This window comes from Motacilla alba, chromosome 1, assembly GCF_015832195.1.
Source record: "Motacilla alba alba isolate MOTALB_02 chromosome 1, Motacilla_alba_V1.0_pri, whole genome shotgun sequence".
NCBI lineage: Eukaryota > Metazoa > Chordata > Aves > Passeriformes > Motacillidae > Motacilla > Motacilla alba.
This window is the reverse complement of record NC_052016.1, coordinates 12,027,829-12,053,770: the sequence shown is the minus strand read 5'-3', so window position 1 is coordinate 12,053,770 and position 25,942 is coordinate 12,027,829. Positions and strand designations below refer to the sequence as shown.

The 25,942-nt window shown below is 37.2% G+C and overlaps 1 protein-coding gene across 9 annotated transcripts in view; it reads right to left on the bottom strand.

The window, feature by feature from the left end:
* Nucleotides 1–25,942, bottom strand: part of EPHA6 (EPH receptor A6) — a 381,012-nt gene that overhangs the window by 290,806 nt on the left and 64,264 nt on the right. For 8 of the 9 annotated variants that reach the window (XR_005258586.1, XM_038150645.1, XM_038150636.1 and 5 more), the window contains one exon: nucleotides 771–1,434. Coding sequence is in view for 8 of the 9 variants with exons in the window: in XM_038150645.1 (XP_038006573.1) it covers nucleotides 771–1,434 (664 nt within the window). In the remaining variant the exon portion in view is untranslated. Of the gene's footprint in view, nucleotides 1–770; nucleotides 1,435–18,180; nucleotides 18,379–25,942 lie in introns of those variants that run through there. The other variant, XM_038150660.1, reaches the window with a different exon arrangement.

Sequence of the window (25,942 nt, the reverse complement as noted above, 5' to 3'; positions counted from 1 at the left end):
CTATTAGATTAGAATTTTCTAAAGTAGTAATTTGTAATTCTTGGGGTAAATAGGTAAGATACGCAAAAACTCATGCCTTTGGGTACTCCATTTCACTCTGAAGGTCCTGCTCAGCAGATCAGATGGCCAACTGAATAAACCAGTGGAGTCAATGTACTGCAGAAAACATTTCTGGTAGACTTTGGCTGCTGCCTATATTGCTCACAGATCTAGTGTATGACTCGCATAATGGACAGGAATTCATTCAGCATTAAAGTTTCAGAGCAAATCCTTATCCCATTAAGAGAGAAACCTTTTGACCTTATGTACAAAATGATGCTGGCTTCTAATAAGAGCACTGTCAACATTGTATCTTGCAATGACTGTATTTTGATAATTAATGCCAGCAAGATCAGACAACAAAGTGAATTTCATTTTCTTATTACAGTGCATAGTGCTTTTAATGCTATTATCCAAGGTTTCTGTGCAGCTTGCCTAACACCATCCAATCTGAGAAATTTTTGAGCAAAATAGCAGAATCATTTTTATAAAGGATGGGTACAGACTCTCTCTACCCCTTTTGCTATAAAGCCAATATTGAATCACAGCAGACACAATGTTGAATCTCAGCAGCCACTGAGATATCATTGTTCACAACCATTACCACAGAAAAAAAGCACCTTATTCTCAAGTAATTTCAAAACTATTATTGACAGTTGAAGAGAATATGACAGCATATGACTTCTCTTAAAAATTAAAAAAAAAAGAAAAATTGAACAATGTTTTCTTACCATGACAGGAACCCTCCAGCTCTTCATATCCCACACTGCAGATGCATCGTCCCAGAGGCACCAGCCAATCCCCATCTGCCCCACAATACAATTTTGGGGTGTCCCGTTCCTCAGCACTCTTCACACAGGAGCCCCGTACTTCCACCAGCGAGGAAGAATCCACCCTTGGAATGGTGTCAGGAAACATGGCCAAATTACGGACCGTGAAAGGGCATTTCTTGTAATAGACACGGACTGACACCAAAGCAATGCATGCTCCAATGTCCTGGAAAGCAAGATAAAATCCCTTCTTGTTGATGGGCCCAACTTCACGAACTTCCGTGTTGAGCTTGAGGATGCGGTCACCCAAGTCCATCTGGGTAAAGCTTTCATCAGCAGCTATGGTATCAATTTTGGTGTACTGGTTTGGCTTGAATTTTACTCCATGAGGCTCATCTGACTCCATGTAGTAGAGATTGAACGTTTCCTTGCAAGTCCCCAGCACCCAGGGAATGCTGTTGCAGTCCCTCAGGGTGAACTTCATCTCCACATAGATTTTCTGCGCGGCATCGCGGGAGACCCAGTTGGTTTGCAGCCAGTTGTTCTGGTTGGGCTCCATCACGTTGCACACCTGGTAAGTGTGGATGGGACGGTTGTGTTCATCCATTTCAGTTATGGCATCCCACTGAAAAGAAAGTAAAAATGTTTGAAAAACAGGAAAAACACGTACTATGCATACACACACACGTGCCCCACGTATATGCACCTATGGCTGAATTATGAAAAATTACTTCAGAAAAGACAGTAGTTAAAAGATGATAACTACAGAACACCACACAAGTCTGATTTCAGAAACTCCACAATAAATTCCTATTATTAAAAACATTAAAAAATGACTGGTGGCTAACAAAATAGGAAACACAGGCCATGTCTATATTTTACAGGTATACATCTCTCCTTATAACTTATATCAAAGGCTCACCAAATTCTTATTATATAATCTGCTACTCCAAAAGTAGCTTCAATATAACTGAATCAACTTTCTACTGAGCAGTCATGATATCAATCTACCACTAGAGATATTTTTTATCAAAACACAGAACTATTTATAGTTCTGTATCCAAAAATATTGTATCCCACCAGAAGTTTTAGCTTAGCTTTTAGATGTACTGATCCATTGGGGTAGAAGCAGCAGGAAAAAAAAACCTCAAGAACCAAAACCAACCAACATTACAGTCATATTAAAAGAAAGATGAGGTGCTCCAGAGAGGTCTCAAAAAAAAAGACCTAAAAATACCACCAAACAACTCCAGCACACCAAACAGAATTAAAAAGTAGTTGGCTGTTTAAAAAAAAAAAAAAAAAAATAGAAGAGCTTTCCAAACTTGCATAGGCCAGCTTAAGTCAAAAGCCTCAACATGATACTGTCTCTTAAAATTATTAAGAAAAAAAAAATCCAAAATATCCTCCTCTTACCAGGGGATTCTCCTCAGAAATATTTATTTATATATTCACTCTGAATCAATATCTCAATTTGAACTAAGAAATTAAAGCCCTAAAGTTAGCTGTTAACCATGCAGTTAATAGTATAAATCTGTTACTTCTGTAGGAAAGTAAAGACTCAGCACTTCGATAAGTGGTTTCAAAGAATAAAACAAAATAGATTGATCAAACATGGACAGGGCTTTAGTCCATTCAAAGCAGATCTTTCATGCTTTGTGCCTGTGCCTTTCCACTGTGCTCCCAGATAGCCTACTGAGATCTCCCATTTTAGAGGAATTTACATTTGGCCAAGAAAAATGTTTACAATGTGCAAAAAATTATAATAGAGCTAGTAGTCTAAACATCATACATATAAAATACTTGGAAAAAGGTTAACATTGAACATCTCAACTCAGTCATTGCTGAGTAAGGTGTGGTCACAAATACAGAACGTGCTCTTAAGTATCAGTTCTACAGTGGAAACAAGATGACCTCCACCACCCCAAAATGTCTCTTTCAGTGACTGAAAAGTCTGACAGAACTCACTCTGTGATAGTGGACACAGTCTCTCTGCATGAAATACAATCTGCTTTTCATTTTACCTGAGAGCTGCATTTCTCATCTGATAAAAACAGTCAGGAAAGGCAGCAGTTGAATTCTGTGCAGTCAACAAAAGCTCAAACAATTTATCAAACACATACAGGTTTTCTTTTGGGTGTATTTCACATTATAGTTCTCATTAAAACAAATTTTAAGTTTAAGTTGTGCAGAACTTCAAAATCAAATGAACAGAAGCATCTCACTGGTGATGGCTGCAGAGGAATGTGGTGGCGCCCACAAAAATCCCTGATCTGACACTCACAAAAGCTGCCATGAGTTGTCTGGCTTAGACACACTGACAGTTCAGACCACCCTCAAACTTTGCCCATCCCAATGCACTGCTCTACCTTCAAAACCTTTTGATTATAATCCTTTCAAATGAGAAAAACCTCTGCCAATATTGATGGAAGCGGCAGCAGCATAAAGCTAATTCTTACACCTGGAGTTGCAGGATTTATGGAAAAGACATGTTAAAAGCATTGTTTCAAGGAAAGACTTCAAAATTCTACTTGAACAACAGAATAAACAACAGCATGGCTAAGAGCTTACATTTTACATGAAGCATAAAGGAGGAGTAAATCACTAAAGTAGAAGAACATATAATTGGAAGACTGGTGGAGAGAAGATTCCAAGATTATTCATCACATCTAAGTTCAAAATATAATATTAGGCTGCAAACCTTTAGTACACATCATTACTGAAAGCTGCTCCAATTAATAGGGGTAAATATATCAAGCAGTTGAAAATATCTACTTCCTAATGAGCTGTTATCAAGGTAAACTTCACGTGTAGTGAAAGACACCTCTCCCACAAGCTGTCACACTGATTGATGGATTAATATTGGGCTCTTAATCTCAGTTAACAGTTATTGAGGCACCAAGCCCAGCAGCAGTTTGGTGACCTGGGATGACAATTTTAGAATCCTGCACACCTCAAGATTCTTTATTCATATTTTACCTCATTCTAAAAATAAAGAGGAGACACTGGTTATTTAAGCCCATGCCCTCACTCACAAGTTTATGGAAGAAACCATCTGCTCTTACAAATTTTGTTGCATCTGTATTCTAAGCAAGAAAGTTCCCCTGCCTTTTATCCTTATCATTTTACTCTAAGGATAATTCTCTAAAAATGAAAGGTTCTGCACCTGCACAGACTTAACCAGTGTATCTGAGGTCACCCCTTGAAGAAGAGAAGTTTGTGGCTGACTCAACATGAATACATTTGGGTATCAGGCACACCATGGCACCCCTGGATAAAATATTCTACACAAACCACTTGTTGAGCAAAACACATGAGGATAAGCACTGACTTTCCATGCAGAGAACTCAAGGAAGAAGTAAGTGCATGAAAATAACATGAGACAGGAAACTGGGGAGCAAAATCTGTTGACTTCAGCCATTCTGCATTTTACTATCTGCTACGAAGACACAACTGTTAAGGCAAATCCTCAGTGGTGATAAGTTTTATTCTTACCTGGCAACAAGAGGAAGGTTTCCATTCTAAACTGAGGAACAAATATATACGATTCAGGCTACAGAGATCTGGTTTACTCTCTTGGCTTCAGCAAGCAAGGTAATTTCAGAAATAGACTTGTCAACTATTTCTTACACACAAACATTGGCTGACATTTGAAAATTCAGTGAACCTGAACTGTAGAAATGCAATTTTCTGACATATATATCCCTCAATGCCCCCAAACATCCACTTGAGAGAGCTCAGGTCACAGTTAAAAAGTCCATCCTATCAAAGGGATGGACTGTGTTTGTTGTACAGAACTGCTTCTATCCTGAAAAAGTCTGAAGAAAGTTGCAAGCGTGTCCATGCGACTCATGTACCCAAAACAGTTAAACAAGTTAAATAAGTAATTTTCTTACTTACCACATCCAACGAGGACAAAAAGAATGCATACAGTGTTTTCTCTAAATTGGTCTCTTTTTTTACCCCACTAAATGGTTTACTACTTATTTAGGTCATCCCAGATCTCAGCTGGGAGTCACCTAATGAAATTTACACATTTAGAACACTCTCAACTGTTCACTCCTGACAATCTTTTAGATTCTCATTTCCATGGAAACAAGCAGAACAGTAAAAATAAAGGCAGTTTTAAAAGTTTTCTAAAATTCCCTTATACTAATCTCTAGTGAGATGATGTTCACAAAATGAGATCAGAAAGGTCCAAATGAGTAAACACCAGAGGAGAACTTGCACTTGGCATGCAGCTGCCATCTGACAATGCACATTTACACATCTGGCTGCTGTAGTGACATTCAGGCAAAACCAGCTACACACTACATAACAGAACTGAAGAGAAAAAACTTATCTCAAAGTAATGTGCTTAGGAAATGTTCATTTTAAGGCACAGTTGGCATTTATGATGACATTGAAAACAGCAAGACTACAGAATATTTAAAAGAGCTACAGAATTGCTCTAAGTTAAAGGTATCAAGGTAATATTTTTCCCCTTTTCCAAAGATATATAGCGCTGTATGTGAAAACAAGTGCTCGGACCCCCAAAGATGAGTGATAAAAATGAACTTCCAAAAGATGCCTATTTGAAAAAAAAGCAGACAAAATTCCACAGCTATTTGTATATGCCTTAGCAAGTACAAGTTGACTTAGCTGGCAAAATAGAACAGCAATTGAACTACTTATGTTCTTACATTTAGAGCTGAGGTGGTTTAAAGTTGTTTAGGGAATGAATAGTGATATGTAGCAATTTTATTAGCTCTGTAGAACTAAAATGACAATCACAATGCAGGATTAGAGGAAATTCTGACATCTGTTTTCTATTCAGGCACAAATGAGAGTAAGAGGGTAAACCCCTCAAAATCTGTGGAAGTAAACATGATTACAGGAAAATAAAATCAGAATTGAATAAATAAAGACTAGTTAGGGCAATATAAACAAGAGAACACAGGAGAGAAAGTTGTTAATGCACTAAAAATAGAAATGTAAAAGTGAGTTGCTTTTCTGATATTTACATGAAGCTCTGAACAACTGAGAGATGAGCTGCTCCAGGTGATCCAACTCTGCTCTGAAAAATCTTGTGGTTCACATAAATGTTTTCTACAGGCAAGCAAGACCTGGATTTGGTGAGATTTGGGGGATGAACCCTGGAATTCAAGCGAGACCAGCTACAGATACATGAAACAATTGACTCTCACTTGGGGATTAACCAGCATAGGACTTTAGGATCAGCAGGCAAAATAAGACAGCCCTGCTCCAGCCTTGGAGAGTGAATTGGGACTGTTCCAGAAGGAAAGGGCACCAGAGGTCTTAAAGAATTTTTTGCATCTACTAGAAAAGATCAAGATGATAAGAAATGTATTTACATCTCAAAATACCTACTCTGATGTAGGGCTCAGGCTAGTGAGGCAATCCATTTATTTGACTGACCAGAATTTAGACAGGAGCAGGATAATGCACCAATGAAAAAGTTACCAACAGAATAATGTTCATACTGTCTGGGCAGGGCAGAGAAAGTATAAAACAGAAAGCAGAGAGAACAATACATAATTCCTTCTATAACAGATAATGAAAAAGTACATTCAGAAAAGAGATGTACAGAAAAATGGGAAGAAAACCCAAAAGAACTCACACACATATGCATACATATGAAGGCTATTTATAATAAACTGAAATATCATTGAAACCAGCCACTACTATATAAAATACTTCCCCCCTCCCAGCACTCTGGAACAAGACCATTGTTTCTCTGAATGCATTATTGACTATAAAAGACTCAATTATTTGCATCAAGGATCTGCAAGGATGGTGAGCAATGCTTTTTAAATAAGACCCACTAGTAAAACCTCAGCGGGTGGTGAGAGATGCCACAATTCAGTTGTGAAAAGTGCTGCTGATCATCTTTCCAGGGGTATCTCATCCCTTTGTAATGCAATACTTCCAATGTATTTGGAATTGAATAGGAATTGAGAGCAGTAAGTCTACGAATTTTCAAGATACTACAGCTCTTAACACTCAACCCTGCTGTGTGCCCTTCAAAAATCTGGCAGTGCACTGTCCCTGAGACCTGTGACAGAGACCCTCTCTGCTGGTCTCTGTCTTACAAAAGAAATAATAATAAAAAATACATAACCCAGTGGTTTAACAGTATCTTCCACTAGAATAGAGCTGGGTCTGGCTAATCACAAGAGTTGTGTGCTACATTTGGCTGCCAGCAGCTGCAGAGTCTGCTGTGATAAAACACAGAATAATGCTGATAATGCTGATTCTGGCAGGGCAAGGGGAACAAGAGCCCAGCAACCTTCACTTGGCTAAGTGAGATTTATGGGATTAACCAAAAATACCTGAAGAATATGACTGCTCTAAGCATCAACACACACATGTTGAAACACAGGGGTCTGCTGTGGAATAACAGATGTGTGGATGAAAGGATCAAGTTTGGTCAACAGAACCACAGACTGGCTTGGGTTTAAAGGGACCTAAAAATCATCCATGGGCAGAGACTTCTTCCACTCTGCCAGGCTGCAGCACCCACAACCTCTCTGGGTAATCTGTTCTGGTTCCTAACCCCCTTCACAGGAAATAATTCCCTCCTAATACCCCATCTATACCTGCCCTCTTTCTGTTTAAAGCCATTCCCCCCTGTCCTATCAGTGCATTATTAAATGTAGCAGTAAACTAGTAAATATGATTAGTAAATGGGATATATCATGACTTAAAATACATAAGTGTTAATGCTTATACTTCCTTTTAATTGGAATAAGACAAACAAGGACTGAGAAACAAATTACAACTTCAAAATAACTAAATCAAACTGTAGGTATAATCCAATCAAGCTCCATCAAGTATTAGCTGTTTAATAGTAAAATACTTATTTGCTGCTGTGTTGCTTTATTTCCTAAATATGGGGAGCAGCAGCGATCCTGGCTCTGCCTCTCAAGCACCTCGTACACTTCGGGTAACTGGAGCAGAATGCTACAGCACTGCTCAGTGAAACCATTGTGTACTTGGGTAATGCTGCACAATAGCTGTCTGCATCAGCTATGCAGCCTGGGGGACCTTGCTGGATCTCCAAAATAACACAGATAATGTTGAGGTAAATGTTTGTGTGTCCTCAGGTATTTAGAAACACAGAAAAGCAGTGTGGAGGAAGCTTTAAGGAAAAAAAAAAAACAACAAATAACAAACCTTGAGCAAGGTCTATGGTCCTAGTTTAGAAATTTCTACAAATTCAGAGATTGCCTGTTAATCTTATTCAGGTGTTTGTGAGCAGCCCTGGGCTGTCACATCACCACTGCACTGGCTCTGACTCACCAAGCCCCTTGGTAGCCAAGCTGGGCCATAAACTCCCCTCCTGGCAGACCTGCCCTCCCCATGAACTCTAACCCTGCCAATTGGGCTGGCCTGCTGGGAAGCCAGAACAACTTTAGGGCAGGCAGAGATACTTGGTAGATTTTCTCAGCCCTCAGTTTGAGAGCTGACCTTGTTTGCCCCATGATATAATGCACATACTGAGTCAAATGACTGCTTTTACCGCTTAAACTCCTCAGAAACTGTGCATTGCATCACATCACAAATCTGACTTGAATGCACAAATTTCCAAATACCAGTTCTGTTTTACTTGCCTTCCCTGCCTTGAATCTACAATCCTGATATTTGACATTCCCCTTCAGCAGCAGGAAGATTTTTTTGCCTTCACCATTCCAAGCACTGGAGTTCTAGTGAGTAGCACAGAATCCCAGCACACCAGTGGTCCTGGCTATGTACACCCACAAAGAGGGCTATGACTCAGAGTTTCCCACTTTCATTTCCTGACTAGTCACTCTGGGAAAAAAAGCATTTCAATACCACTGATGGCAGAAATTGTATTAATACCTTTTCAAGCCCCAGGTTTCACCACTGAAAAGCAGTGGATCTCAGAGGATTTTGTTTCTTATGTGGGCATTGGCATATTTAAATTCCTGCAATTAGCAAGCAGTCAATGAGGTTAATATGGATGAACTGAAACCCAGAAGAGTATCTGTCCACTTCCATCTCTCCCCAGTTTTTTCTAAAGTCTACTTTCTTTTAAAAAGAAAAAAAATCCCACATTTTCTACTTTTTACTAAGTTTGTACTAGTCCACTAGTGATTCTAACTGAAATTATACAAATGGAAACAATTAAAAATAATAATTACACAAAGCAGCTATGTAAAGCTTTTCATCTGTGGAGTGCTGTATAAACACTAAGGCATTAATTCAGCCTGAGACATAAAACTAAAGAAGCAAAACTAAGGGTATTAAGAGGAAGGTGAAGCAACAGATCAGTGATTTTTACCAGCATGATGTGTGTCAGGAGCTGTATCAGTGTGGATGCCCTGATCTGACACTACCCACAGGAGCTGAACTGATGACACTGCAAAGCTCCCCTGCAGCACATCTCTTCCTTTGAGCATTTACTAATGGGCTCCTTCAGGACCACTCTCCATTCCCCTCCAGCTGTTGTGCTGCCTCTTGAAGTGGAGCCCATTCCTGCAGCACACATCTGGCTGGAATACCTGTGACCCAACTGCTGCTGGAGAACTGAACACTTGCATCTCTCATAAATCACCTCCAGCCTCCCACCACCATCCTAACAAACGTTATCACTACCTACAAATTACAAATTCATGACTTCAGTTTTTTTTCTCAAGCTACTTATCCCTTCAAGGCAAAGGATCAAAAGGGGGAAAACCAAGATTAGAGCTATGTGACTAATTAAAGGCACAAACTTATATTTATTGGCTTGCAAGGGATCATGTTGATATACTCCAGTGAAAGCCAAAAGCAATGCTAATATATCCTGCCATTTAACTGAGCCTAAAACCTCTGGAAATAAAATCTGAGTGGGGAACAGAAGAACCAATTATTACAAGTGGAACAAACTGAACAACATCAGTAGCAGCTCAGTTTATTTGCATGTAAATTCATATGCTTGTGTATTTCAGCTACATGGATTACAACCTTACTCATTTTCTAGGTTAAACAGAGCCATGCCAAAAAACTCCAAGGAATAACTTCTATTACAGGTTGCAAACATCCTTAACAAAGTGTCCAAAATGTGCTGAGAAATGAATACATAAAAATGAGAAGCCTACAGTATTTTTAAAATAAAAAAAAGCTATCCATAGGAACCTTATCTATAGTCTGTGAACTCCAAGGCAGAAAGAGAGGAAAAAACAAAAGGGAAGAGAAAGGAAAATCAAACAATTACCAGTGTTTTCCAGTATATCAGGTTGTTGATCCTTCCTATAAAATTACTTATTTATTGAGGACTTGTAAATTAGCACTATCTCCTTGGGGAGCTCAAGGTCAGTTATAATTGTTAAAATGTCCTGGAAGAAAATAACTTGCTACCCTTCCCCAGTGCTCTTTCCTTTCCTCCCATTTCTGAGTGCACAAATGGAGGGAGCATCAAGCTCTGAATTATCCTATACTACAAATAAGCTGTCATTAAACCCACTCCATTCACTACAGTTGAAGAGTGCCTCATCAAAAACTCTCAGACATTTCTACATGGTCCTGCGTGTGAAAAGAAAATATGTGAACTATAATAATAACTCCCATGCTCTTTCAACCTCCCTCATCTCATTACTCATATTTTCAGCTACATTAAATGTAATTTTGTGGATCAACTTATGTCAGAGCTAATGGGAGAAATGTGAAAATTTCATTTTACAATATTTCAGTTTATTTGCTAGGCAGGCCAGGATATCTTATGTAGGTTTGCAATCCCTTTAAGTTCACCCAAATTAGAAAACAGCTAAAAGGTATTTAACAAAGAACTTGTTATGACAAGACATGGAGAGCTTCAGTAAGTACATTTATTTCACAAGTCTGCTGTTCAGGTTTCTGAAGGAAAACAACCTATGGAGTTGTGGAGAGATTTATATATTTGCTTGCTCTATTTCCAGTCCACAGTTTTCTTAGAACACCACAAACTCCCCAAGATATGTAGAACAAGCTCTGGCTTTCCAAAAGAACCTTGTTCATAACACAAAGCAACTAGCACCATCTCTGCTTGGGGCATGTGCTGATCAAGAAGGTACCTAAATACACGTAGGCAAATTTTATTTTATTTTATTTTTTTTATCATTTGGAATTGATAATAATTATCCTTTTATTTTCCAGATACAGCAATTGCAACAGCTGTACCTGACTTCATTGTTTAAGTACAATAAGACTTTTTCACTCAACTGAAACCTAGAGCTTTAATTGGAACCTACTGTAGATAAAAATCACTGCAGCTGTCAGGGGGTGGTCATGGAATGTCAACTAGAGGTCAAATTAGATGTCAGGTTCCTTTGTAATTTACCAAAAAGATTACACTTTGCACATTTTTCTTCCAGAACTTTCTCTATTGTCACAACCAACTTGACCCCTAAGAGAGTAATGCTTTATTAAGTTACAGCTGAACACAATTGTTGAGATGCTGGTCCAGTGCCTCTAGTGAATATATCAGCTACCAGCAGGATGTCCTTTTAAAGGAAAAGTCATTCATGTTTGTCATTTCACAGCAGCAAAAAGAGAAAGGTTTCTTGGCATATGTCCTCACAGGGTATTTTTTGATGAAGGACACTACAAGTTGTTGCTTTTAAACCAAACTGTGCTACATCAGTTAAGCTCTTCATATATTTACTCAAAATAGTCCCATGACGTTCTGGTTTAAAGTATGAAACACTGAAAAAACCTTTCATAAAAGTTGACTAAATATCATTAAAAAACACACTCCAAAAGCAGGCCATAGTTAAAGAACATTACTAAAAATCTTTAACCTCTTTTCTGTAGAATGAGATACATTTCTGCTAGGAAACAACTACTATTTAGGGGGTTTTTCTGCTATTAAAATCATGCTTTTAACAGACCTCCCAGATTTTAAGAAAGCAAATGTTGCAGTATCCATAGGGCCAGGGAAGATGGCAGCACAATTCAGCTTTGAGAGTTATGAAGAGAATGTAAATCCTGTAAAATTAGGAGGTTAGACAATAACCAAAATTTCAGGAAAAGGAAGGAAGAAGCCAACTTCATGTTCAGTTTTTATCTTCGTACTTCTCACTCTGTCCAAGAACAGTTCTGGGGACCACAGCAATGACTACATCTAACTATTTGAAAGTTATTTTTTAAAGGTAAAATATTTATCACACAGATATAAATTGTTGTAATCAAATGTTTCAATATATGATAACCATTTAGTAGTTTGCTGACATATTAATAAATTACTTACTTTTTGCTACTGCAGAATGTTAACGATGGAGAAACACAATGCTCCCAATTCCCTGCAGATTTCTTTACTAGCCTATGATCAAATCAGAAATCGGAGTTCTGCAACTTCCTCTTAACAACAGAATGGAAAAGTAATCAGGAGCAACACTTCTCCCTTTTTATGACATGACCTTGCAACCTTCAAAGCTTTGACTCCATCACATATTTGTATTTGGGGCAAAACCTTAGAATACATCATCCTCCTACTAACCCTGATTATTCTGGAGAGACAAACAGGAGCCTATGAGAAATAAAGAAGCTGCAGGATCCATGGTTCCATACAAAGGAGCAAGGAAGTGAGGCTGCACAAGAAGGAAGACACAGCCCAAAGGAGACAGAAAAGAACCTTATAATCACAGATATCACCAATCCATCATTCATTCCTTAACCACATTTTTGCCCTCTTCATCAATCCCAACCATGTAGATTGGAGTAGGCAGACAATGAGCATGTATGACTGACTGAAACAAACCATTTCTATCAATTTAATACACAAATAGTTTTATTATTTTTGCTGCATTGCATTTAATATGTAGAACCACATGAAGGGCACATTTTTCTTACATACCTGTTTTTCCATACAACACTTTGACTCTCACAAAAACACCTCTCAAGACTTCTGCTCTTATTTATCACATTCAAAGGCTTGCATATGAAAACCCATGAAATCCTATTATCTGCTAATCAGTCTTATTATCACTTTTACTTAAATTACATGCCTGCAAAAAATAAGAATTTTCCTAGAGCACAGTGTGCTGAATTCAAGTTCTCTCCTACCCACCACTGCCCCAAACACAGCACAACTCTTCCCTAATTATCTGCTCTTCTGCTGAGACATGAGATGAAGGATAGTTAGAAGCAAAAAATGTCTTTTGTAAATTGACAGATGTAGAATATTGACCTGCAAACTCTTCTCCAATTTTCAGAGTCCATTCTTGAAGCAGTCGTGTTTAAATAAGCAAGCAGAGTCTGCTGTGTGCATCCGTTCCCTAATGAGATCTGACACAATAATTAGTGTGCAGCAAGTTGGGGTAGTTTAATGTACTTCCCTTCTTGTTTCTATCCAACTTCATAAAAGTTTCATTAATCTTTGCCACCAACAACAGGAAAGCAATAAAATGGGCGTAGCAGCACAAGTCACAGAACCTCACAATCTGTGCTTTTATTTCAGTCCCACTATTTAATACTGGTTCCTGAAAATAAGCAGGTGACTTTTCACAAAGGCCAATTAGACAGTTCAGGTAATCTAGGCATGCTCAAGTTCACCTTTCAGAGTTGCTGGAGATTAGAAACATCAGATGGAGTTTCTGGGACAACCTGTGATTTTGATGTGGGAGGGAAGAGCAGCACAGTTGACAGCAATCAGTTTTTTCATGCTCTGATGAGTTGCTGCATAGCTCATTGTTCTGGCACAGCAAGAAATACTTACTCTTAGCATTGTAAATACAAAACCATGAGATCAATAACCAAAACAAAAGACAGGCACAGAATGAACTGTCAGCTTTGATGTAACACTTGTGCTACTGAAACAGAAAAAGGAAAATTATAATAAAGCCTCAAGCTGACAAAATCACAATAAATACACATAAAAGAATTAAAAAATTTCAAGAGTGGGGTCTAATATTTTTGTTCCCTTAACAGAGGAAATAAAGTTTTACCCATGAATTGAGATCTTTAAATCCAACTTTCTGTAGAAAACATTTATTTAAATTCAACACAAATTCTTGCTATAATTCACATATTTCATCATTCTTTGCTATAACTGCACATATTTCATCATTCTTTGCCCTATGTGAGTATTCCTGCATCGACTTTATACATGCAGGAGAGATACATAGACCCAAGCCTGGAAAAGAATAAAAAAAATTACTAACAATTTCAGATGAAAGTCACTTAAAGCAGCTTTTACATGATAGGGGAGAGCATCTGCTATACCCAAACATTTTTCTGCCAAGAAGAAAACCACCGTGTGCTAAAAATGTAGTGAATCTAAGAGTAAAATAAATACATGAGTCTCTTGTACATAAAACAACAGCTCTTGAGTCAGCTCAGGTGATTCAGAGGCTCTGTCTTGAAGCTTAAATAAATGCAGGGCTAAAAAAGTGAGCAGGAAAAAAGCCCATTTTATTGGGAACTGCACTTCTGGCATCTTTGAAATCATAGACTTAAGTCTTTATTTTGCCTTTACCCATGCTTTTTTCTCCCACAGCTTCACAAAACATCATTTAGATTTCAGCAGGTCATCTAGAAAATAATCTTATAAGCTCTGGTGTGCAGAAACTCTTTTTGTGGGCTTTTTCTGTTGACAGGACTTGCCTTGCTGAAATGAGCAGGTACTTATGCTATTTTAAATGATGCTGTCAAATAAAGTTATGTCAGAAACTGTAGAGATTCCTGCTTTTTCCTGCAATTTTATTTTCCCAAAGAATATTTAGCCTTTAAAACTTGGGCTGAAAAGCTATACCAAAACACTAACAACTATGCTGTAGTGTCACGAATCAATAGCAATGCATGCAATATTTAATACAAACTGAGACCCATGGGCCTGCTCTTTTAGCTTTTAATATCAAGTTTTGCTTACTTGCAACATTTTATTTTTAAATGGCAGTTATGCTTAAAAGAAACAAAGCACTCCAGTAAGCTCTGGTAATATTGATAAGGCAGGCTTCAGCCCAAATGAAGTCTTAACAAAGTCACAGTAGCAATAAAAATATAAATCTAGGCAGCTCTTACCCATTTTTAACCTTTTTCATAAGAGCTTTATGCCATTAAAGTTTCTTTACACCAAATGCAAAGTGTACTATACAACAAATTTTAATTGTAGAGAGGTTTTTTTAATCTAAATATTTTCTTCATATAATTGCAGAAGAAAGAGTAAAATAACTGTGGGGTTAGAGGGTGGAAAAAAGGAAGAAACACCAAAAAGCCCCAGCTGCTTCAACATCCTACCCCTAGCAGTGACCACTGAGAGAGTGAGGCATTTAAGAACTCGGTAAGGTCACTAATCCAGAATACTCCCCAAGCTGTTATCTTCATAAATTTTTCCCAGGATTCCCTGCCAAACTAAAATTATAACCTAAAAAACACAGTAAAGTTTGAGAGGCAAAGAGGAGAGACACACAAGGGGAGAGGGGAAAAAAAAAAAGGAAACGGAAAACAGAATGCAAGAGCCTTGATTTGGCTGGATGGGAAAAATGGATATACGCATAGCTGCATCTCATGTTTTTCCAATTCTGCCCTCATGTACCTGGTGAAGCAAAAAAGATGAATAGCAGTGAACAACTGTCCCAGGAACATCCTGTCCACACTGCATTGTCATGGTATTCTCATGTGTATTTCCAGAAAAAACCTCTTTATAAAAACAGCAAATACAACCAAAAATGAATGGTCTAATTCAGAGTTCTTCCCCAGGCACAGTGGGAAGTAACAGAAAGTCTGATCCATTCTGTCCTTATACTTCTGTGCAAAAGAGCATACTCCATCATGTTTTTCTTTTCTAGAATCCTCATATGCAAGTTCCTAGCAAGAGGTGGCTTAAAAAGCATCTAAGGTGCCTAGAACTAATTGATATTTTCATATTTGTATAAGTGCTGCTTTTGCTTGCCGTTTCTGTAACAGGTTTTGCACCATGCAGCCATGGCCATTCTGGCCATGGGTGTGAGAGACTTTGTATTTTACAAAATTAAAAACAGCTACATTAAATAATAAATAGCATTTCCTGTAGCTAATGATAAGGGTGAAAATAGCTGGCATGAATTTGTCCAAACAAGCACAGTTTGCATGAACAAACATTTGAACAAGAATTTCCAAATTCCAAGGATTAAACATGGCCCTTGTTTCAGCAGAGAATTCTTGCCCATTTTCTACCCTCAGCTCTCAAAAAACTCCAGAATTATGTCTGTAAGAGCCTCCCAGTGGTGTCTGACATTACCCCCATCAAAAAAACTCCCAAAAAACAAATTAAAAGAGTGGAGGACAAAGGGCCCTCACTCTGGCTGCACAGACTTGCACAGGTAGTGCCCGCAGATGCTGAAAACCAGCACTGCCCTGTGCTGAGCCAAGAGAGGCTACCTGGTGTTTTTAATTAAAATGCAGTCAGCTGAAAGTCATTAATATAGCCAGAGAAAGAAAAACAACCTTTACTCTGCTGGGCATGGGTAATAAAGTTTGGGGGTTTTTAACTTGCTGAGCTCCATCTGTGAAGGTGAGGGGGAAGGTTAGCGACAAGAGCATTGCAGCTCTGTTTTGCGGGCCCTGTGGCTGCACATCCTTCCACCCTGAGCTCCACAAGCTCAATCACAGATTTTATTACAAGATTACTCCCCCCCCCCCCCCTTAGAAATTAACATTACTTACTTTCCATAATAGAAGTGTGCCTATAAAAATGTAAATTTAAGGCAGGCCATCTAAATAGAGCACACTGAACTTCAGCACACCAGGCAGGACTAATCTTGCAGACTTCTGGTAATTTAAATTCTGACAGTGTAAGAAAACTGCAATTGATATTCTGCATAATGAAACTAAACAGAGGCATCAGTATTCTCATGCAGACTAGGAAAAAGGCAAAGATACTTTTATTTAAAAGTTACATTTTTCATTTCAGTCTTTTAGTAAAAATGCTTTATTCATATGTAAAACATACTGAGAGAAAAAAATAGATCATCTCAGTATTAGAAATCATTATTTACCACTCTTATTTGTAATGGATTTGCCTGGGCCACAGGGCTGTGAGTGCATACCTGGAGCTATTCCTTATGACTTCAAGGAATAGGTCTCCCAAAAGTGAATTCACAGAAATTTTCTTTAATGTTCAACACCTACAGAATCTATCTGGATTTTCAACTGCTTTTAGCCCCAATTCAAAATTATGATGTCCTCTGCATTGCAACCTATAAAGATCATAATCACCAGGTTTTAGAAACATTTAAAATCCAAGGAAATACATACAAATAAATGTTAGTTTTTATCCCATTCTTGCAGTTTAATCTTCTTCATTACTAATGAAAAAAATAATTTGCTCAAGTTTTGTAAAAACCGGGAGAGAAGGATAGAGGTTTCAAGTAATAGAAATCCAAAACCACTGCACTAAAAGACAGAAAATAAATACAAGAGTAACAGGAAAGCCAGAAAAACCCAAGCAATTTAGACTTTGGGATATTTTTCAAAGAAATCCTAGAATACTTAGGCATATCAGGTTTACAGATATCCACTAGAGTTTAATTTTTCTTAAGCATAGATATTACAAAAACAAACAGCAAATCTGAGAATCAGAAGACATGAATTATGCTGGATTCAGTACTTAAGTTTAATCACTACAGACAGACATATCCTTCTGCACCTACTGGTGTCTGTCTTCATATAACAGTGTGCATACACCTCCCCCAAATAAAAACACCCTATAGTCTCAAAGCCAACACCATTCTGAGTTTGTTTTTTATTTCTACAAGTCTGTTCTCCCCTTTATCTTTTGAAGAAAAGAAGACTTCCTTCCAAATTAATCAGACTCTTCTTATGTTAATTAATTTCCAATTCATAATGGGGATCCTCTATTTTATTAGTTTTGGTGAAGAATATTCTGCATTTCTCACAGCCACAAAGATAAGGCCACTTAGTAGAGCTGGCAACTATGGTGTGATCTAACAATCCAATTAATTTGGAATGTGTCTTACTGATTAGTAAAGCCTTTTAAAGAATTGCATATTTCATCTGCACTTACAACCTGGCATTAATGACTTCCTCCATGCAGCAAGTTATGCAACACAGATGATCAAATATTTAAGATACTTTAATTTTATTATTAAAATGTGATGGTACTATCAAAGCTTCTTTCTCATATTCCAGTTTTATAATTAAATTCTACACATATAAAAGTCATATAAATTGGGCAAGAGAAGCAGATGAAGTTTAGTACATTCTGAAATTGATGGGATGCTAAGGGAACTGCTGTGACAGCAGTCAGCATGAAAATGTACAGCACGTGATTTATATAAGCCATTACTCTTGAGGGCATATAAAAATATGTATTTGTCCATAAAATTACAAAAACACACACAATAACAGCAGTGTTCCAAAGTCTCAAATTAGTCTGGGATAATATTCATACCTTCAGAGAAGTGGTCAGAAGATCCAAGTAAAGATCTCAAAAGGGTGGTGAACCCCAACTCAAAACCCGAGCAGAACTTGCTCATGCAGAGAGGTCTATTCAGCAAACCAAACTCTTGCTGCCTTTGACAATATGAGGCCAAACTGTTTTTCAGTATTTGAAGGTTTTGCTCTAAATTAAAAAGAAAGCCCATATTCAAAGTGGCTTTGGGACAGTTGTAACAAACCAAGCAGATAAAATACAGATAGCCTCATTGATTTTTCTACCACTCAAGTGGAAAACCAGAAAACAAACCAGAATCTTTTTCACGGAGCAATAGTTTCCCAGTATTCATCAAGTGGTGATTATCCCACAACACTGTCTTCAGTCACAAAGCCTTTACTAAAAACTACTCTTTTATTTGTTCTTTTACTGTGTTAACAAAAGCAGCGTGGTCAGCTCATGCTCAGCTTCCAGATTCATGACTCATACACAGTCATGACAAAGATTACAACCCTTAAAATATTTTTTTAAAAAAGGTTATTTTTCATCTTTTGTAGAGATGCAGTTCACAACTGTGCCTTACTCTTCAAAAAAGTATTTAATAAAATATAAAAATCTTATTTCAATTGCTGGCCATAACCTGTCTCTTACCTCCTGCATCTCTACTACAAGTAAAATAGTCTCCAATATCAGGAGCAAGTATATTTGTTCCTTACTGTTCATTTTAAACAAAAATACCTTCAAATGTCAGCTACTTATTTATTTCTAGTCCATTCAAAAGGTACTTTCCAGTGGCAAAACACAAATAGGACTTTCAAGGTCCATTTAGTGTAGGATTTATATTACAAAGTAAGGCATTCAACCACAGCTCCACAGAATGACAAAATGTTTGTACCGCTCCTTTATTTAAAATAAATGTTCCTGAACAGAATATAAAAGTAAAGATGAGCCACAAATAGAATTTCTCAATGGCTGTTTGAATTTCCCTGCTCCATTTCACATCTCTCTACTCACCAGTAATCATCTTCAGCTGCTGCTGCTAACAGAGAGCTACTGATTCTGGAATTATTTCCTCCAATTATGGAAATTTCGTAAGTAATGAAAACCAAAATACGTCTTTAGCAATGACAGTGAAATTGTAAAATGGTTAGAGAAATCCATTATTTGCATTTCTTATTCCCCAGTACAGGCAAATCCATAAGGGAGGCCCTTAGAAAATAAATCTAGAACCATTTCCTTTTAGTTATTGAAATCCTACTTAAAGAGTTTTCATTACCATTACGATTCAATAGTGATTTATCTGCATAGAAAGAATAATATTCAACAAAAATACTGAAAACCGTAATAGGAGTTAATAGTGCAAGTAATCTGGGATGGGGGAAGTAGAATGTGTGAAACACACTTTTAATCCAAATATTTGTTATGCACATGCCTGCTGAAAGCATCTGGATATCTCCCACAAAAAAAAAAAAAAAAAACAAAAAAAAAAAACAAAAAAAAAAAACCAGTGCTTTTTAGTAGTTTAAGTTATTTGATAAGGATTTATGGAATAGAGTTACTGTTTAGAACTAAATGATGGTTTATTCTGGTAACATTTTAAAAGTAAAAATCTTGCTGATAAAACAGGATAAAACAGGAGAGTGAAGCTTATGGTTTAAAAGCAAACCTGCTCAAAACAAGTTAAAAAAAAAAAAAAAAAAGAACACTGAAGAACTGAATGGTCAAATACTTGAGTAAACACACTCCCCCCCAAAGAAATACATGAGGTACACTCTAGAGCTGATAGTAGTTCAGAGAAATCTCATTTTAGCTAGCTAATTTTATTTCTGTATTAATGACAGAAGGTATTTCAAGCTGCACTTTGTAAATGCAATGAAGTTTTAAAAAGGTGCAATTAGCAGTGCCTTGTGATTGATTTCTTCACACTAAAATAACCACAACTACAAGCAAACAGCTCATAAAACACTGTCAAAGTCACAGAAACACCTTTCCCTCATTCTAAGATTGAACTGCTTGTTACTCAAAATCCAGAGTTAAAACATGTTTCCCCTAATTTTCAGTTTAATACACTGGGATCCAGCTTGCACACATGCAAACCTACAGTCCAGAATGAAATATATTTATCACTATCTAGTTTTACAGATGAAAAGTGCCTTTTTTGCTTGCCTAAAAGGCTTTACTCAGCATGAGTTCAGCAAGTCTTGAGCAGTTTATCACAGTAAACAGTACTTTTTAATGTAATACTTTAGGAGTTATCCCCTCTCTACAACATACCACAATACACTGAGTAACAGCTTTTCTACTTTTTAGGAAGTTCACTGTGATGCAGAAAATCTGTGGCTACGTGGAGACAGAGGGAAGGGGAGGGGAAAAAAAGAAAAAGTAAAAAAAAGGAACATCTGGAAGGTGTCTACTACCACCTTATCTACCCAGCAGATATAAAAGCAAATATACAGCAAGTACAGAAGATGCCTGGAGCCTCTCTCAGCTCATCCCTGGGGATGGGTATCCAACTAACTCCCCCTGACACCTAATTTACAGTTTGACAGTGAAAAACTGCTGTGCAATTAAAATTCCACTGTCACAGGCCCATGGTCACTTTGCTGCAGCAGCTGGGTCCCCTGAGGCTTTTCCTCTCCAGGCAGAGGAGCTGAACAAGCCTCACTCCAGTCCCCAGCTGGTCCTTACATATCATTGCTTCAGCCCCTTTTCTTGGTGCCTTTCAGCTGGGCTACCAATTGTCTAACCTACTTCATGGGGTTTCCAGGACAGCAAATTTTCTCCTGATCAATCAGAAATACAATCAGGTTCTTCAAATCAGCTTAAAAGGCAGTTCATCATTTCTATACCCAAGAAAGTCAGTAAATGGCAAAAATGAAGTGTCCAGGAAAAAGGCCAGGCACTGGTATATGATGGAGCCATTACTGTCTATTAATAGTCTTAGACAATGTTCTATTGTACTATTACATAGTGAGGGAATGGTCCCTTGCACATTTTGCAACTGCCTAGGAGAGCTTAAGCAGTGTTTGGACCATGCCCTGAGGCACAGGGTGTGATTTCTGGGGTGTCCTGTGCAGGGCTAGGAGCTGGACTTGATGATCCTTATGGCTCCCTCCCAGCTCAGGATATTCTGTGATCTGAACAACTCCCCAGACATCCACCCAGCACAGTTTTCAGAGTTAAAAATCAAACCTTTCCACAGGCCCTTTTTAATATGCAGTGTGCACACAGTGACCCTCTTCCAGAGGCCAAGACACTCCAAAACAGCTGCAAGTTATTCCAATAAACATCCCCAGGCCTATTTAACTACTGATATCTCCCATGCTGCCATTACCTCTTAGGGACCTAAAGAGGCTGCTTGTCTCTCTGTAGTTAATATTGAATACACATTCATAGCTGATGTTTTGTGATAACCAAGAATAACACTCCTTTGCTCTCATCAGCTGTGTAGCAACCCTAACAACCTGTATCAATATCCAGTTAAATTGCACAGGGAGGAGTGGAAAATCACACTAAAAGTCAAGCAGTGCCACTTTTGCCCTCTGCCATATCCACCAGGGAACTGACTTCCAGTGCCTGACTGTTGATTCTTAATACATCACACAGGAACAGCAAAATCCTATCTTTTATTGCAATCTCCCTTTCTGTAGCAGTTTTTCAGGGAAATACATATTTTCCCTGTACAGGAGGAGTAAGAATATACTGACAGCTGTGGTAAATACATGGCACACACAAAAAATAAACAATTTAATTAACAAGAGATACTGGTAAAATAGACCATACTCAAGTTAAGTCTGTTGCAAGATGACTTCTCTGTTAGAAATTCCATCACGAGAAAATTCATAACTCAAATAGCAGGAAAAAAAAATGAAGTGTAATTAAAAGTATATCCAAGACAAATTCTGGGTGACAATAGTTCCTCCTTAATAGGAAGATTTTCCCATGGCTTTTATTAGCAATAAATAATTTTTTCAGTTTCTTGGGAAAAAGAAACTCCCTAGCTGAGACTTGATTTTGGATTATAATTTTTTTTCACAAAAAGGTTAAAAACAAAGTAACTTTTTCACATTATTTTACCAAAGAACTACAGTTCAAATGCTCACATTAAGGCATCCAACAGCAAAAAGCCTTCCCTTAGAAAGGGAAAAAAAAATTTAACAAAAATTTAGCAGGTAAATATTCAACAAGGATTTTTCATTCCTGCAAAGTTGTTACACTGCTGAATATCAATAAAGCTGCAGGTTTATTTTTAAAATTTAGCTTTCCTGAAACAGGTGTAATAGCAACAGTAATTAAAGTGTAATTAGTACTGAAGCAACATGCTAATGCAGTCTTTTGTATCTTAGTATTTCAACTTTCTACAGAATTCTTTTTAATTTTACTGAAATATCTGCACATTTAGAATCAACATAACTAAGAAATAATTAATAAGCACTGTCTTAGAGGTCTACATTAATTTTAATTATTTTACAGAAAAATATTTTAAATCAATGTTTATAGTCAAGACACAAGAAAGGCCAGTGTTTTAGAAAAGTGCTTCAAGATCATTCTCCTTTTACAATACAGTCCACTCTTTTCTTAGTATTAGATTTTTAAAGCTCTTTTGAACATCAACTGACATAATTAGTAAAATACTTCTCCACAATAAAAAACCCAAGAAATATAGAAGTACATGTCAGCTCATTTGGGAGAAACTAAGTTATAACAGGACACAACAACACAGAAAGCCAATTCACATGATAAAGACAACCAGAAAGCTACACCACATATATTATCCTAATAGACCAAACAAAGAGATAGGTTTATTAGAAATACAAAAGAGCTGAAAAAAATTTCTTACAAGAAAAGAGTGTATTTGTGGTAACAGAAAAACACCAGAGTTTGACAGATTCCTTTCATCTCCAAAAAATCCTTGAGAATGAAATTTAGGCAGGTTTAAAGCAATACACAAATGCAACTGTCCTGAATAGACACTGAATCCTTCAACTTCTTTATGCACAATCATCTTCTATCTCAACATTTCTTTTAAGAAGTTGATCTCTTTACAAATAGCCCAATTGAAGACAACTCCAAGGACAAAGTCCTGAAAGAGCCATCCCTTTGCAGCATTATTTCATAAATGTCCCTAGCACATAAAGGATGCTTTGATATTGTTTTGGGTCCCTCTTCCCTAATTTATTACTTGTTTTCAACAGCAGTCTCCCAAAGGAGCTTAACAGTTCTCCAGGTATCTTTAGAAGTCATTATGCACACTTAACTGCTAATTATAGGCATTAAAGAGATGCACAAAATCAAATGGCTAATGAACAATATGGCAAGAAAACGACACAAAAAGGTTTGAATCCCTCAAGGAAATACCTATCTTCTAAGCCCTGCAGCTGCCCCGATATTCTCAGTATTGATCATTTGGAGACAAAACAACAGAAAAGCAAATTAAAGTTTATTAGGTGGTAAGAAACTGACATTGTGAATCGATGAATCACTCTGTTACATTTAATCCCAATTGATTTGAGTAGTTCAGTACATCTTCCAAGCTTGTCTTTATGTCATACTGTAAAGTGTAAGGCAAATGGAAATTTATTAAGCTATGAATCCTTTATAACTTAAACTCAATAAGCCCTAAATGGCTCATCCATAAAATGCAGCTCAAGTATTCCATGTTTAAATTTTTTAATGCAACAGAAAGCTGTAGCAGGATTGAAACAGTGGTCTTGGGGCAGCCTGATGTTCTGCAGGGAATGGATCTCAACATTAAATTGCAGCTGGGAGCCCAAGGTGGGAGGGGGTGGGGCATAACCCAACAGAGACTTACTGTTGGAGTTTTGGGAAGTCACAGCCACCAGAGCATGCAACCCACATTGAAATTGGTGACAACTGGTTACAGGAATTGCTGTCTCATGCCCACCAGCTGCCACAGAAATCCTCATCCCAATCATTAACTAATAGAGAGGTGAAAGCCTGATTGTTAGAGCAGCTGATGAGGTTTAGCAGATCAAAGTGGTTTGAGAAGCTGTCAACACAGAAACTTTTCAAGAGGTGGCAAGAGAGCATCAAAATCCATACCAGGAACATTTAAATGGCCTTTGTTATTTAGCTGCTGGACAGAGAAGGTTTAGCTCCTGCAAGTCACCCAAACGCAAACACAGAAATGCAACAAGCCAATTTTAATACTAATTGCCTTTTGAGGTCCAGTTCTAAATGAGTTTTCATATTTAGAATGTCTAAACAATACTGAAGTCAAACATGGAATAAGTTAACACTCAGAAACATTCAGCATTATAATTCTGGAGTATAATAGCATAAAACCCTCTGTGCAGAAGTATCCTAGACAGCAGATTTGGGTAGAAAATAAAATACTGAACACTTTTAAACTTCACAGGGATTGAGTCACAGTACCAATACTGAGTGCATGTTTGTCAGCAAAAAATGTAAAGTACTGACTAGAAAGTTTTAAACTCAATGCTGAGCCAATTTTCACTGTCAGAAATATCTAGAAAGTTATTTATTTTCTTATTAGTCTGATATAAAATCCATCTGTTGATGTTTATTTGAAATACAAGTTATATTTCTCTAAGAGGATGGAGCTCCCTAAAATGCTAGATGAAATAACACATCCTCACACCAAGAGAGCAAATGCAAATTTGGTCATAACTTCAACAGCACAAAAACTTGCCCCAAAGTGTGCTTTTTAGATTGGAATGGTTAAGTCTTCATATAAACATGGAGCAAATGTGAAATTCCAGACCAGCAAGTAGATGAAGGATAATTGCTTCAAGCAATCCTTCCAGGGATTCATAAGCTGTTGTCTATCTTACCAACAAAACCATTTTTTTCTGAGTATTCTGGCAGTGCATCCCAGAGCCAAGTCATTGGGACTATCTATTAATAGTACTACTGAGAACCCAATGTTCTGTGTTAAAGAGTAAATAATTCACAGTATTGGATACTACAAGTCTTCAAAACTTAAAAGTTTTGGAGGTTTCATGCCCCACCCAATTTCTTTAGGCTTTGGCTTTAACCTTCAGAAAGTTTCCCAAACTCTTATGCATGCAGACTAAATAGAATAATAAATGGCTACTCACATTTCCAATAAAAAAGTGTTGATATAAAAAAAAAAAAAATCCCTATTATTCGTTGTGCTGAATGTCATTTAACACACAGAAGTCATTCCTAGGGACATAAAAAACAAATATTTCTAAGAACACAAGATCCCTACTTGAACTGTCAGAAAAGTTGAGACACGCAAAGATAGGTAACTCTGATGTCATGCCCTACAGCTGTGTAAGGAGAAGTGTTTTATTTCAGGTTTTTTATTTTTTTGGTGTCGTTTCCTTCAGAAACTGTCCTATAATTATTGAGCCATTAGCAGATGGGGCTATTGGCACTGTAAGGATAGAAAGAGGACAAAAATATTCTTAACCAAAAAAAGTCACTTTCAGAAAACATTACTCAATTCATTACTCAATCATTACTCAATTACTCAAACCTGCTTATTTAGGTTGATTCTGCAAAACTAAATTTGAAGAACATGAATAATTTTAATTTGAAATTACTTTTTCCACTATGGAAAATTATATTAATATGCAGAAACACTTAAATATTTAAAGCACATAAATGCAAAGAGGTTTTTGCTACATTTTTTGTAAACTTTTCATTATGTGAAAATATTCACTGCTCAGTCTTCTCATCCTCTATAGGCTTTTAATATGCTAGGTAGCTCAACTATTGAAATTTTCCATTAGTTTTAAATTCTAGTTCTTAACCATCTCTACTCACATAC